This window comes from Dendrobium catenatum, unplaced genomic scaffold (assembly GCF_001605985.2).
Source record: "Dendrobium catenatum unplaced genomic scaffold, ASM160598v2 fragScaff_scaffold_1532, whole genome shotgun sequence".
In the NCBI taxonomy this organism is placed as follows: domain Eukaryota; kingdom Viridiplantae; phylum Streptophyta; class Magnoliopsida; order Asparagales; family Orchidaceae; genus Dendrobium; species Dendrobium catenatum.
Genome location: NW_021319994.1, coordinates 23,031 through 35,932, shown reverse-complemented (window position 1 = coordinate 35,932; position 12,902 = coordinate 23,031). Strand labels below are relative to the sequence as shown.

Sequence of the window (12,902 nt, the reverse complement as noted above, 5' to 3'; positions counted from 1 at the left end):
TATATATTATATATATATATCTATTATTATATCATATATATATATATATATGTGTGTTGTGTGTGTGTGTGTGTGTGTGTGTGTGGTGTGTGAGAAACGAGGATGAGATACGAAGAGGACAGGGGAGGAGATAATTAGTGAAGAGAGAATTCTATTGTTGAAACGTTGACAAGTAAGGGAGGAGATGTTGAGTGCTGTAGGTGCATAGTTGGGCTGGAGTAGTAAGGGAGTGAGTTTGCCGGTAATGTGAAATGGAACGGCTAGGGTTATTGTGGTCTGATAATAAGAATGTTTATAAGGTTGAAATGATGTGAGGAGGGGAAGAGAGAGGTTTGTATTTTGGAAAGCAGCTGTGTGAACACCTATTGAATTTAGGATCAGATCGCACCATTCTTGGTTAATCTTTGAAAATGGGGATGCTATCGTTGAATTTCTTATGTTTAGAACTCAATGTATTGGCAGATGTGTTTGGTAATGTTAGTATACCATATGAAAGCCATATGTGGTTTTGAGAGTGGGTCCTAGGAGTTTGTGTGCATGTTTGTGTAATTTGAGTATTTTTGCCCGATGGGTCGCCGACAACGCTTGGGTAGGCGGCGCCGCAGCAATGCCGAACTTTTAAAGACAAATTAAAACTTATGTGCGAGCAGTTTCCCGGGCTCCAGAGGGTTATAGTTCACCGCAAACCACTCGGTCGATTTTTAATAGTCAAACTAGTATTACGTTTTTTTTCACTACTTCAAAAATCTATTTCACCCAATCACAATAGTCGGTTAGAGAAGATTGAGATTTGTCTTAGAGAGAGAAGCTATTCAACCATTTTGGTCATTGTCTGGTTCGACATACTAGTTTTAAAAAGTTTGTCCGTCAAGTCAGGTATGCTTTCTGCTTATCACTCTCAGTTTTCTCACTAATTCGACAATTCAGAATATTTCCTGATTAAAAATATATTATTTCTAGTTGTTATCACTAAATTTCATTTAACGGAAAAATTTTTCGCTGATCATAGTTTCTTGTATGTTGTTAGAGAACATAGTTCTGACATTTTAAGATTTTCCTTATAAAATTTTTTGCTTAGTAATATTTTGAAACGTTTTCTTTTCTAACAATCTATAAGAATTTCCGCATCTGGATAGTACTTTAAAACTATTAAACATCTGAAATAATTACTACACTTTTTGTTGCGTGCTAAATTGCTGTCGTAGGACCAAATTCTTCAATAAATTCTCTAAATTATGTTAACCCATGGCATTATGTATCTCTGTCATGAATCCTATGAAGTTCGGGGGATGTTCTAATATTTGTTATTATTATATATATGCTATAGCCTAATAAATCCGAGGATTCATGTCAGCAAAATCTTTTGCTTAAATAGGTTGACGAGCTCCTTGCAATGTAGCTGAGCGCGGTGGTGGAGTACCTTCTTAAATGAGACGCCAAGAAGGGTTTGGAGTATGCTTACATTATGCTCTGTACTGTATGTTACTTTGTCGATTATTCTGACATTCGGCAATGTGACTTTTTATAATGGATGTCTCAGACATATCTCTTGATTCATATTAAATTCCTGCACATAACACTAGTACAAAACCATTGCTTTGTTAGTTGGTCACCCGCTTGTGACATAGGCCAAGGCTGGTACTTTAGCATAATAGGAGAACTTTGACTTCTTAAGTGTATTCGATGTGCAATTATTTAAGAAATTAATTTGGGTATGGTAATCTGCTGAGCTGTGTTAGTATATCCATATATTAGACATTTCATTTTTATGCGTAGGGCAGGGAAAAAGGGCCGTTGGATAGTTAGAGGCCAACAAATTCTGTGGCGTGTTCTGGTGTCTATATTACCGCCTCTTATTTCAATTTTTTGTCTGTTCAGGATTTTGCAAACCTGAAACCTCTATATTTTTCTTCGCCCGTTATGAGTCATGTCCTGCTTTAGCTAGGGATTTTGAAGCATAGATGTCTTTAATCTTACTCGCAAGATGACAACATAGAGACTACGCTCAAGCACAGCCAATCTAGGCACGTCGATTTGCCCGAATTTCCAAATAACTGAGTTACCTTTTCTGCTTTGACAAAGTCCATGCTACTGCTTTCAGCCACTTCTTGGGGACTTTGGTGGATAGATAGAAACAAAGCAAACTTTTTCGTGATGAGTTTAATTTATTTTGTAGCTAATTAAAAATTAGAAGCTTTGGTGTTCTGTTATCATAAAAGAAATATTGATAGTTTTCTCCAAATAAAGAAACCTGGTAATGTTCGATTGCGCACCTTCTATTCTATCAGCTCTCTCTCGTGTAACTATATTTGTGGTCATAATCGGGTTTTGATTCTGTGACAACTCTAATTATGAATGAGGTGGCCTTGTGGACGTGATCTGAGTGGAAGAGACGTGTTTTGGTGCTTGTAGAGTTTAAGTTAGGCGAGGCCTGTTCTGAGTGCTAGGCTTGCTAGAGGTGGTGTGAACAGGTCTAGTGGAATGGCTTGTAAGTGAGTTCAGCAGGGGTCAGATGGAATGTATATGGAGGCTTGCACCATATTCGTATGTTGCTGAGTTAGAGAGTGAGAAAGCAACATAACAACCTGCGAGTATAGTTGGGAGATTGAGGTCCACATTAAATCCTACACCAAGTTATCACAAATATTTTGAATATGTTATAGGGCTTATGACAAACTTCACAAGCTCCACCAAATTCCTAAATCATGTATTTACTTCGCGCATGACACTAGTGTTGTATGAGTATATGTAAACAATGTGAGGTTTGAGTGGATATGCAAGCTACACACTCAATTTTACTACGAAAAGTAACATGCCCTAAAGTTTGGATGTAGGCGAAGGTGTTAAGCTTAATATGATGCATAGCATAAATTTTAGAGATGTCGGATAACAACCCGACGCCTCTATGCATGTCAAAATCCTCTCCGAACTCTTACATAAGAGTCAACTAATGGAAATCGCCTAATTTCCATAGCCTTTGTGAAGTGGACAGCCAACATAAAGGTTTTTGGGGACCAAAAATTAAAGTTTCTAAGGACCTAAAGCTTTGGATCGTCAACCACATACCATTGGCTAGGGAGCCTTAAGGTTTCGCCTAAGTTTCAAAGGTATACCTCTCCCGGTTTGTCCGAGCGCTCTAATTTTTGTCCAAGTTACTGTCCAAGGTCCGCTCCAAGCTCCAAAGTCGCTCCAAGCTCCGATTCCAGCTCCAAAGTCGCTGTCTAAGCCGCTCCGGAACTCGCCGCTGCTGTCCAAAGCGATTCGAAGGCTTCCAACTGCTGTTTGGAGGGTTTTGAAGCTCTCCTTTGCTGTTTGGAAGTCTCCAACAGCTTCTAACTCGCCTCGAGGTCGCCGGAGATGAAGAAGGAAGAGAGTAGGGACGTTCTTCAACAAGCAGTGCCACACCAGCCCAAATCCGGACTGAATCAGGGCTTTGGACCGAACCTGAAGGTCGGCGGCTTCAAGAGATCCGGCAGGTAAGTGAGACAAAGCTCTCAGGAGGTCCGGCCGACCGTCCAGGTGGAGTCGGACGCGGGTTCTGCGCGATTTAGAGGTCGCGAACAGGGGAGGAGATCGCGCGTTGGAGCTCCTGATTCCGCCGATCCCTAACTCTTGCTTTCTCGCTCTCTGCGTCGGGACGGAAGACACGAAAAGCAACAGGGGAAGCCGAATGAGCTCCCCACTGCTTCTCCTGCTCCCTTAGAGTCGCACGCAAGCAGAGAAGCCGCCCAATCCGTCCCGTCTGCATAATTCGATTCGTGAAACGAGGAGAAAAATCTACTCGAGTAGATTTCTGCCCAATTGATTTGAAATTTGGTGGGACTTGGAGCTCAATCTCAGCCCTAGATCTCAAAGAGATGTTTGGAAAGTCAAATTCAGCCTGAATTAACAAATTAAGTCTGAAATTGAGTTCGAATCGAACCCGACTTGGGTCGATTTGGGTCCGATCGGGTCAATTTTATGAAATTGAAAGAGAGAAGAGTGAGTGTTTTATATATATATATATATATATATATATATATATCCAAGGAGTTCTGTTGCAAAAATTCTTAATGTGTTGAGAGCTCTGAAAAGCTTGAGGGCCAGGAGTTCTAAATGAGAGGCATAATGGTTTGGAGTTATGTTTCTTTATGCTCTGTAATGTATGTTAATTTATATTCCATTCGGCATATTTTATATTCTATTCAGCATATACTCTGAATTCTATAATCTGCTTAGCAAAACCTTGTCTTGTTATGACACCACTCTACTAGAAGTCTGTTATTAAGATTGGAATAACTTTTTATTTTAAGTTATTGATTTTGCAATTATTAAAAAATGATTTGGGTAATGTAATCTGCTGAGATGTGTTAGCTCATTTTATATTATGCATTTCATTTTTTAGGCTAGGGCAAGGAAAAATGGCCGGTTGAGTAGTTGAGGCCAGTAAATTTTTTGGTTTTCTGGTGAATATTTACCTTTTATATTTTTGTTTTAGATTTTGAACAACCCTGACACTTCTATATTTTTCGCCCTATATCTGTCTGTTGCTAGGGATTGTGATAGCATAGTCTTTAATCTATACTTTTGTGGATAGAAAGAAAGAAACTTTTGTGGATGAGTTAATTTATGTGTAGTGAAAAAATTAGAAGCTCTGATGTCTGTTATCTAAAAAGAAATTTGATATTTCTCCAAATAAAAAATCCTGGTCTGTTCTGTTCGGCCTCTATTCTGTCACCATCTGACATTATGTGACCTACATCTATGGGTCATATCGGGTTGGATTGTGACATCTAACATGTAAATTAAATTGAGGCTTAATTCAGATTAATTTTGCCTCGACGATGATCGATTTATTTGATCGAGCGCGATCGAGCTTTGTCGGGCTCGATCGGGGTCGAGTCGATGCGAAAATATTCGTCAACAAGGTGGCCTTGTGGGTGGCTGAGTGGAGAGGTGTTTGGTGGGTAGAGTTAAGTTAGGGAGGCTGTTTGGGTGAGGCTTGCTAGAGGTGGTGTGAAAGGTTAGTGGAATGGTTTGTGTAGTGAGCTCAGCAGGCAATGGAATGTATAGGAGGCTTGCACATTTCGGTATGTTGGAGTTAAAGAGGAGCAAGCAAATGACAACCTGCGGTATAGATTGGAGAAGAGGGAGGCGACTAATCCCTCTGGGAGCGTGAGCTGCAGTGGTTTGGATAAAAGGAGGAGAAGAGGAGAGTTCAGTTCAAGTTGTAGGTGCTTGCTGTGAGGTGGAGTTGGCAGGAGGTTGAAGGTGTTGCTCTGTCTGGGCTTATGGAAACAGACGGATGAAGAGGAGAGGAGAGGTAGTAGCTGGGAACAGGTTGCTGGTTTTATCGGCTGTTGTAGTGGAGGAGGAATGTTGGGTTTATCGGCTGCTCTAGTTAAGGAGTGCAGAGGAGGCTGGATTTGTTAGGTGCTGAAATGGTGTGGTTGCAGGGATGGGCATGATGGATTTCAGCACAATGAGTGCATGTGCAGGTGAATGGAGATAGGGAATGTTTGAGCGGGAGAAGGGCTTGGCCGGTTGGATATGAGAGTGAATGGGAGAGAATGAGAGTTGAGGGAGTTTTCTTGTGGGTGTATGAGGGGTAGCTTTGTGAGGGGAAAGAGCATCTACATAAGCTGAATAGCTCTGAATTGATGAGATTTTGTTGGGACAGATATACATATATATATATATATATATATAACATTTGCTATAATGGGTGAACAATTTTTGCCTAGGCCCGTAGTCATCGACGACTATGGCGAAGGTTGCTACCTTGAGGAAGGGCTACTCATCATTGGAGTCACTTCTCAAGAATTAGGGCTCCACTCACCGAATTGCAATGGAGATCGAAGCATTGAAAGCCAAGCTAGCTAGGAAGGAGACTACTCACTAGGGGAGCTGGAGAAGAAGGCATTCATTAAGGAGGTTATGCAGTTAATGAATGAGTACGCAAATGTATAAATTGACGAACTAATAATTGAGTTCAAGTAGAATAAGGATGGGCTCATATCCTATTCCAATCTCCCAAGTACTATGAGATATTAATATTTGGTGACAAGTTCGACCCTGAGATCGAGTTGAATTATATTGTGACTACAGTAGCATTCACTTAAAAATAATAAAAAAATTCAAAGCGTTGAACTTGACTCATAGTTGTAATGGCGCAAAATAGCGTGCACCATGGAGCATTGTAGGCTCCGAAAATTCGGCCCCAGCCTCCGTCCGCTGATTGCTTTGCTTTTTCTTCGGCGAGGGAGTTTTAACATAATTAAGTTCCGGGGTAAATTTTGGAAGGCAGATGAGTTTGTAGGTAAGACACTACCCAGAGATTTCGCCCTCATTTTGCGAGGACTTTATGATCTGAGTTCTGGTTTCCTATAGGCGTAGTTAATTACCCCTCCCGATCACGAGAGAGAATTTTCGATTAAGGCTAGTCGTCAATCAGATACGTAGAATATACGTGTTATCTGGCATATAGTAGCAGCAATAGGTTTGGAAATTTGGAGAATTTGGAACGGCATTGGAAAGATTTGGAGATTTGAAAAATTGATATTTAAAAATAAAAATTTCAACATCGTGCTCTTAAAGCGGATGGAGGGGGAATGGATGATGGGCCCGATCAAGATCCCATGGTTCCGTCGTCCCGGGCCATCTTGGTCCCTGGTCTTCTTAGTCAGAGGAGGTAGTCGACCCAACCTGACAGAAGGATCCTTGTCGGTAGCCATGGGTTGCTTCGTCCAAGGGGACCTTGTAGACCTGGGATGGATATTTGCCTAAGGGGACAAATTTGAATCCACCTTAGCTAACAGAGGGCTTTGTGCCATGTCAATCATATCATATTGATTCATATCTCAAGGATTCGATGCCAATAAGGAACTTATCGGCGCTGGCCATAACCGGTATTTCGATGTGCCATTTGGCAGCAAAACCACTCGGTTCAGAGGGTCCCAAGTCATAACCGTTTATTCTGCGGTGCCATTTGGCGGCAAAACCGCCTGTTAGAGGACACGTACCACGTCCTTACTGGCAGAAGATTATTTGAGAATGGATCATAGTGATATTATCGACTAGGCATTTAGCTCAATGTGAGCTGAAGTAGTTTTTAACTTGTCCACCCTGAAAAATTGTTGCGGATGGTGGATGAATTTTGCTTTAAGTGTTTTGATGATTGATTTCAAATTTAAATATCTTAGAGCTTGATGATTTTTTTGAATTTTTGTGGAATTTGGGTTTTGTAGAAATTTTAGGACATTTTGAAATATATGAGAGATTAACCCCTCCGATTGAGATTCACATTCAACACGGCCATCATCGGGGTATGAGGTCATTTCTATTTATTTGATTGAACCTTGTCAACTCGACCAAGCTGTTGATCGAGGATCGGGTTTCGTAGGCTTTGTGTCTTTGTTTACGATTTTCCTTTGTTAAAGGCCTTGAAGGCCTGATATGAATGTATAAGATAAATATTCCGGTCGACTTCGCGACCGCATATTTATCCGATAATTTGAACCCTGTCTACTCCTATTTAGCTTGCTTAGGAGGATCGGGTTTCTCGTAGGCTTTGTGCATTTGATAGTGAATTCTCTTGATTACAGGCCTTGAAGGCCTGATATGAATGTATTAAAACAAATACACCGGTCCCCAGAACCCTGTATTTGTTCGAAGGTTCGAACCCTGTCAACTTCTATTGATCCGAATAGAAGGATCGGGTTCGAACTTGAATTCACTTATCGACCCGCACAGCATCCCTAAGCGTCACGTGTGTACAGTTAACACGCTCGCCGGGGCCCATGCGGGTGTTTGGTTGTATTTACCCCTTTAGTGTACCTATATGTATACAATTTATAGTGCAGATGCAGGGGTATTTTGAAATATTTGTAGACGTCTTCTGTCCGCTTGTATAGAAGTTTCGGATCCGGTGGCATGGCGTAGCAGCTTGTGGATTGAATTATTTGCTGCTTTGCACAGGTAGACTATCGTGCACTACTTGTTATTTTCTGTAGGGGCACTATAGTGCACTAACGAATCTCCTGCTTTGCTCGTAGGCGACAAACTTTCCAGTTGTGATATGCCTACTTTAATTAGGGGTCATACAGCCCGTGACACATAAAAGTGCGTTATTTTGTCTCTTTTTAAAGACATGTTCACGGGATGTACGAACCACCTAACTTTAACAGCTGGTGCGCACACCACTTAGAGCGCCCGTGACTTGCAATACGACGGACACATTTTTATTACAAGGAGTTCAATCAGAAATTACCGGGGATGTTCGAGAATCCTACGTGTTTTCAATGAACATAAAAGTATTTTGTAGGAAGGGTAAATTTTCTTTTTACTTTTACTCTTACCCCCCTCTTTTAAGATAATTATCAATCATATTCACTTGTATTTAATCTCGCGTATTTACTTTCGTATTTACGCACGTATTTCACCTGCTAGTGAATACTTTAGGAATCCAATGCCAGAGCCTCGAAATGGCATCTTAGGATCCTAAGTAGATGGGGCCCGCAGGTGTACCTACTCCGTCTTTTAGCAAAGAATCCTAGGCTGGTGGGGCTCATGAATAATTCAAACTCAATGTTATAAATAGGAGGAGATTTCAACTCATATATTCTCATCCTATTTATGTAAAAAGATTTTGGTGAGGGACTTAGGGGCGCAAGTCAGGTGCTAGGAGGAAGAGGCTTGATTCCTACCTATTGGCGAACAACTAATTCCCTTGAAGACTCACTGTATGTTGCATTTCATATTGATTTATACTTCTTTTGTATATGTTTTCCAGTGTCGGGAGCCTAGGGTGTCGTATATTTTATTTTTGGTTAACTTAAAACATTTAAGTAGATTTTAAATCTTTTTTTAAATTTTCTAAGTTATAGGTTTTTGCTGAAAATTTTGGCAGCACTCCGGCGTCGTCCCCGCGTATGGGGCTGCCTCGGAGTGTGTAAGGCCTTCCCGCCTGCCAAGAAAGGCAGTCACGGTAGATGTCGGGTGACACCGCGGCTGCAGTTCCAATCCTCGCTTGCTAAAAAAAGCGGTCACAGGGTCTTTGAGCACAAATTTAAAGTATGACATTTTCCCGCCTAAAAGCTATGACGGGTACTTAATTAAATAATTTTTTTTACAAATAACAAATTTCCTCGCCTGCTAAGAAAAGCAGTCACGGGTACTTATATTTTCATGCATACGAATTTCCTCGCTCGCTCAGTGCGTCACGGGTACTTAAGTTTTCCTCGCCCGCTAAGAAAAACGGTCACGAGTACTTATTTAATGCATAGAAATGTAAATACTAGTTTTTACCTTGGGTGCGCAGCAATCGAGGCGGCGACGGCGGATGACGGCAACGTAGGAACCTGCGATGTACAATTTCAATTTTTTTTATTATTATTTGTGCAATAAAATTAATCATTTATGCTTTTCTTTTATTTAAAACAAAGTGTAGAGAGAGAAAGAAAGGAAGAGAGCTCTCTTTCTAGAGAGAGAAAGAGAGGGAAAGAGGATTTTATGGGTTTTTTTTTGTGGAGTGGGCTTAGAGTGTGTAGGAGATTAGGGGAGTGGGGTTAGAGAGAGAAAAATCTCTCTCTCTCATTTTTGGAGAGAAAGAGAGGAGGGAAATTTGTTTCTCTCTCTATGCAAGGTATTTGAAGGTATGGTGGGAAGGGGAGACACTTAGGATGGAAATTGAGCCGTACATGAAGGAATTTCACTCTCATTCTAGAGAGAGAAAATGAATGATGAAATTTTTTTTTGTTGGAAGGATGTAGGAGGTGTGTAGGAACATTTTTTGTGAAGGGATGTAGGTGGTTTGGTGAGTGGAAGTGAGGGAAAAAAATTAGGGTTTAGGGTTTTGTAGGTTTTAAGAAAGAGAGGTTGGAGGAGGAAGAAGAAGATGAAGGAGAGGAAGGAGAAGAGAGTAGAGGAAGAAAATAGAAGAAAATAGTGGGAAACTTGGAGGGATGAAGAAAGAAAAAGAAAAAAGGGAGAGAAGAAGAAGAAGGAAGGAAGAAGAAGAAGATGAAAAGAAGAAAATGGAGGAAGAAGAAGAGGAAGAAGCTTTACCTTGAACCTTGGAGGGAGGGAGGCCGGCCTTCTTGCGTGAGTTTGGGCGTGAGAATGTCGTGAGTGGGGAGAGGGGGGCGGCTAGGAGAGAATATGAGGGAGTGAGGGTTAAGTGAGGGGTAGTTTAGGTATTTTTGGGATTTTTTTATTTAGAAAAAACTTTTTTTATTTAAAAAACTCTTTCTCTCCCTTTCTTTTTAAACAAAAATTTAATTATATTGCACAAAATAAAATAAAATAAAAAATTTAATCTTGCATCTAGTGAGTCGCCGCGTCGCCGCTCGCACAAGTCGTCGTCTCGATTCGCGCGCCCACAATTTAAATTTTCGCCGACCGTCGACCCCCATCAATATGGGTGTCGATCTTAGCTGTTTTCGTTGCTCCGGACGCATCAGCGCTATCCGTTTCGCGAACGGAGGTCGTTTCGGTGATTTTTTGGTTTTGGGTCGACACACGTCGGGTGAATTATATGCGATTTCGTGCTTTTTTTATTTCAAAATTGACCTTGCGTGGTCGACTCGAACCCGACACTAGTATTGGGGTCAACAAAAAGATGTATTAGTACTCGTGCCTCTTCTAGCGGCCAAGATTTGAAACCTCAAATCCACTTTTGTTTTAGAATACTACTATTAGAATTATATAGCTTCTCAGAATTTGCGTTACCAAGAACCTCATCAATAGTTTGATCATAGATCTAAAGCATTTGGATCGATGTTCTTGCATTTGAGTGAGGTGTTGATCACATCCTTGGGGGTTTAAGACAACAAACAACGAAGATGGTGGCTGCACTTGTGGAGAAGCAATGATAGATGCTGACGTTTAGGACTTCAGGGTTTAGAATAGATTGTAGATGCTACCATGGATAAAGGAAACTTTGGTCTTGATGGTGGTCGTATGGATGGGGTGAAGTGGCTTGTGGCAGACAGGGTGTATTTGTTCTTTAGAGGAAGCATGAGGGAGGAGAATTAAGTAGAAATGATGGAGAGTATGGGTTGTGATATGCATGACTGTATGTGTGGAGTTGGGTTATGGTAAAGAGTAAAATTGATGGATTATGAAAATATTTAGAAAATGTCACGAGAGGAATTAATGCAGAAAAGATGGTGAGTAAAATTGATGCATGTTTGAAGTAAGTATTTGGAAATCGGAAATCATTTTCTTTTTAAAAATATCACTCGAAAGGACAGTTCTTTTGTGTGCTAAAGGAAATTGCTTCTATGCTTGTTAGATTGACTGTTCTTTAATCAACCCAGAAAGTTTTGATGTTAATAGAACAATTTCGAAGTTATTGGACTTATCATATGGCTATTATAATCAATAACCCACATGCTCCAAATAGGAATATTTCAAGATTTATAGTTTCACTGTAATCAAATGTTTTCCAACATCAGTGACAGAGGTGGGATTCTCAGCCACGTGGTTTAATGAAGGCTGCTGACTTATTCTGCTAGAGTTTCTGCATATGTCTAAATTTTATGGAATTGTTCTGCTGAATTTAAACTCTCGGAATCATGGCTCACACTGTATAGTTTTATAATTTTATCAAATCTTTTTTCACCCCTTATAATATACTTATTATTTAGTGTCAAAATATTAATGGTAAAATTATAGTTTTGTAATCATGCTTCCTGATTTAGGTGGTTATGCAATGTGATCTTGAAATAACACTACCCGTTTGTACAGCTCATCATCAATTTAATGTTAAAGCAATAATTTTATATGTTGCAGTTTTAAAGAAGACCAACTTTGTTTAGTTGGGAATTTGGCGGATATATAATTTTCTCATGTCAATGCTCATCTTTACCGTATATTTTCTCTTGAAGTTTGCGCCTGTGGTAATTAAATTTGTTATGTTCAATTTGAAGGGTTTATGAGATAGTAAAGCAAGATTCTCAGAAAGACCCAGCTAGTGATCCTACTGCTTCATTGGCTAAAATCTTAGTTGATCAGGTTTGTGCCTTTTACATTATCCATGGTTATACAAATTTCTATCCAGTGTACGGCCTTTGGAGGGTTGACTTTATCGATATTCTAATACATCTTGTCATTTATGATTGGACCTTGTTAGCTTTCAGGTGGACAGGAAGTTAGTAAAGCAGACTGTCATGACATCAGTCTATGGTGTTACATATGTTGGTGCCAGAGAGCAGATAAAAAGGAGACTGATAGAAAAAGGAAAAATCACAGATGACAGGTTACTCTTTCGTGTATCTTGCTATGCAGCTAAGGTAAAGTCATAACATTTGTTCACTGTTAATTGATGAATTACATCTAGCATTGGCTTAAGTGACCATTTCTTGGAAGGTTACATTGAATGCTTTGGGTGAGATGTTCCAAGCTGCACGAAGTATAATGAAATGGCTCGGTGATTGTGCAAAGGTTTGGACTGTTTCCTTGTCCAAGAGCTTGTGGAGTTGAATATTTGCTTAATTTATCATAAAATGCTGAGCTTCTGATGTGTTGGCTCAAAGTTTCTGACAAATGGGCTTTCTTTTGTTATCAATGACTACTAAGAAGCTAATGAATATGGTTAAATGCATGATAGATGATCATGATAGAACTAACTAATCTCATAGTTTTTTTTTTCTTGCATTTTGCATCTTTAGAAAAGAAAAAGCTTGAAGATAGCGCTGTGTAGAATTTAAGATCCCATTTACCTTTTAGCTCAACTGGAGCCGGGAAAAACCTTTTTTTTTCTTATCTGATTCTTTACCTCATTTTCGTTACTTTTTTTTTTCTTAAAACCTCACGGATGAGGCCTACGAGTTAATATAAATCAAAATTACAAGTCCTTAATGATTCCAGAGCTTGCTAAAATACAATATTTGAATCAAAACCTAAGAGCCTCGGAATCAACC

The 12,902-nt window shown here is 39.9% G+C and overlaps 1 protein-coding gene across 2 annotated transcripts in view; it reads left to right on the top strand.

Annotated features, from left to right (window-relative positions):
- LOC110111660 (DNA-directed RNA polymerase 3, chloroplastic) overlaps nucleotides 1–12,423 on the top strand; it is a gene marked incomplete at its 3' end in the record, with an annotated part of 59,940 nt that extends 47,517 nt beyond the window's left edge. The window contains 3 exon segments of one of the 2 annotated variants that reach the window (XM_020843634.2): nucleotides 11,910–11,994; nucleotides 12,120–12,272; nucleotides 12,349–12,423. In XM_020843634.2, coding sequence (XP_020699293.2) covers nucleotides 11,910–11,994; nucleotides 12,120–12,272; nucleotides 12,349–12,423 — 313 coding nt within the window. 2 annotated transcript variants of the gene reach the window in all.
- Nucleotides 12,424–12,902: the final 479 nt, after the last annotated feature.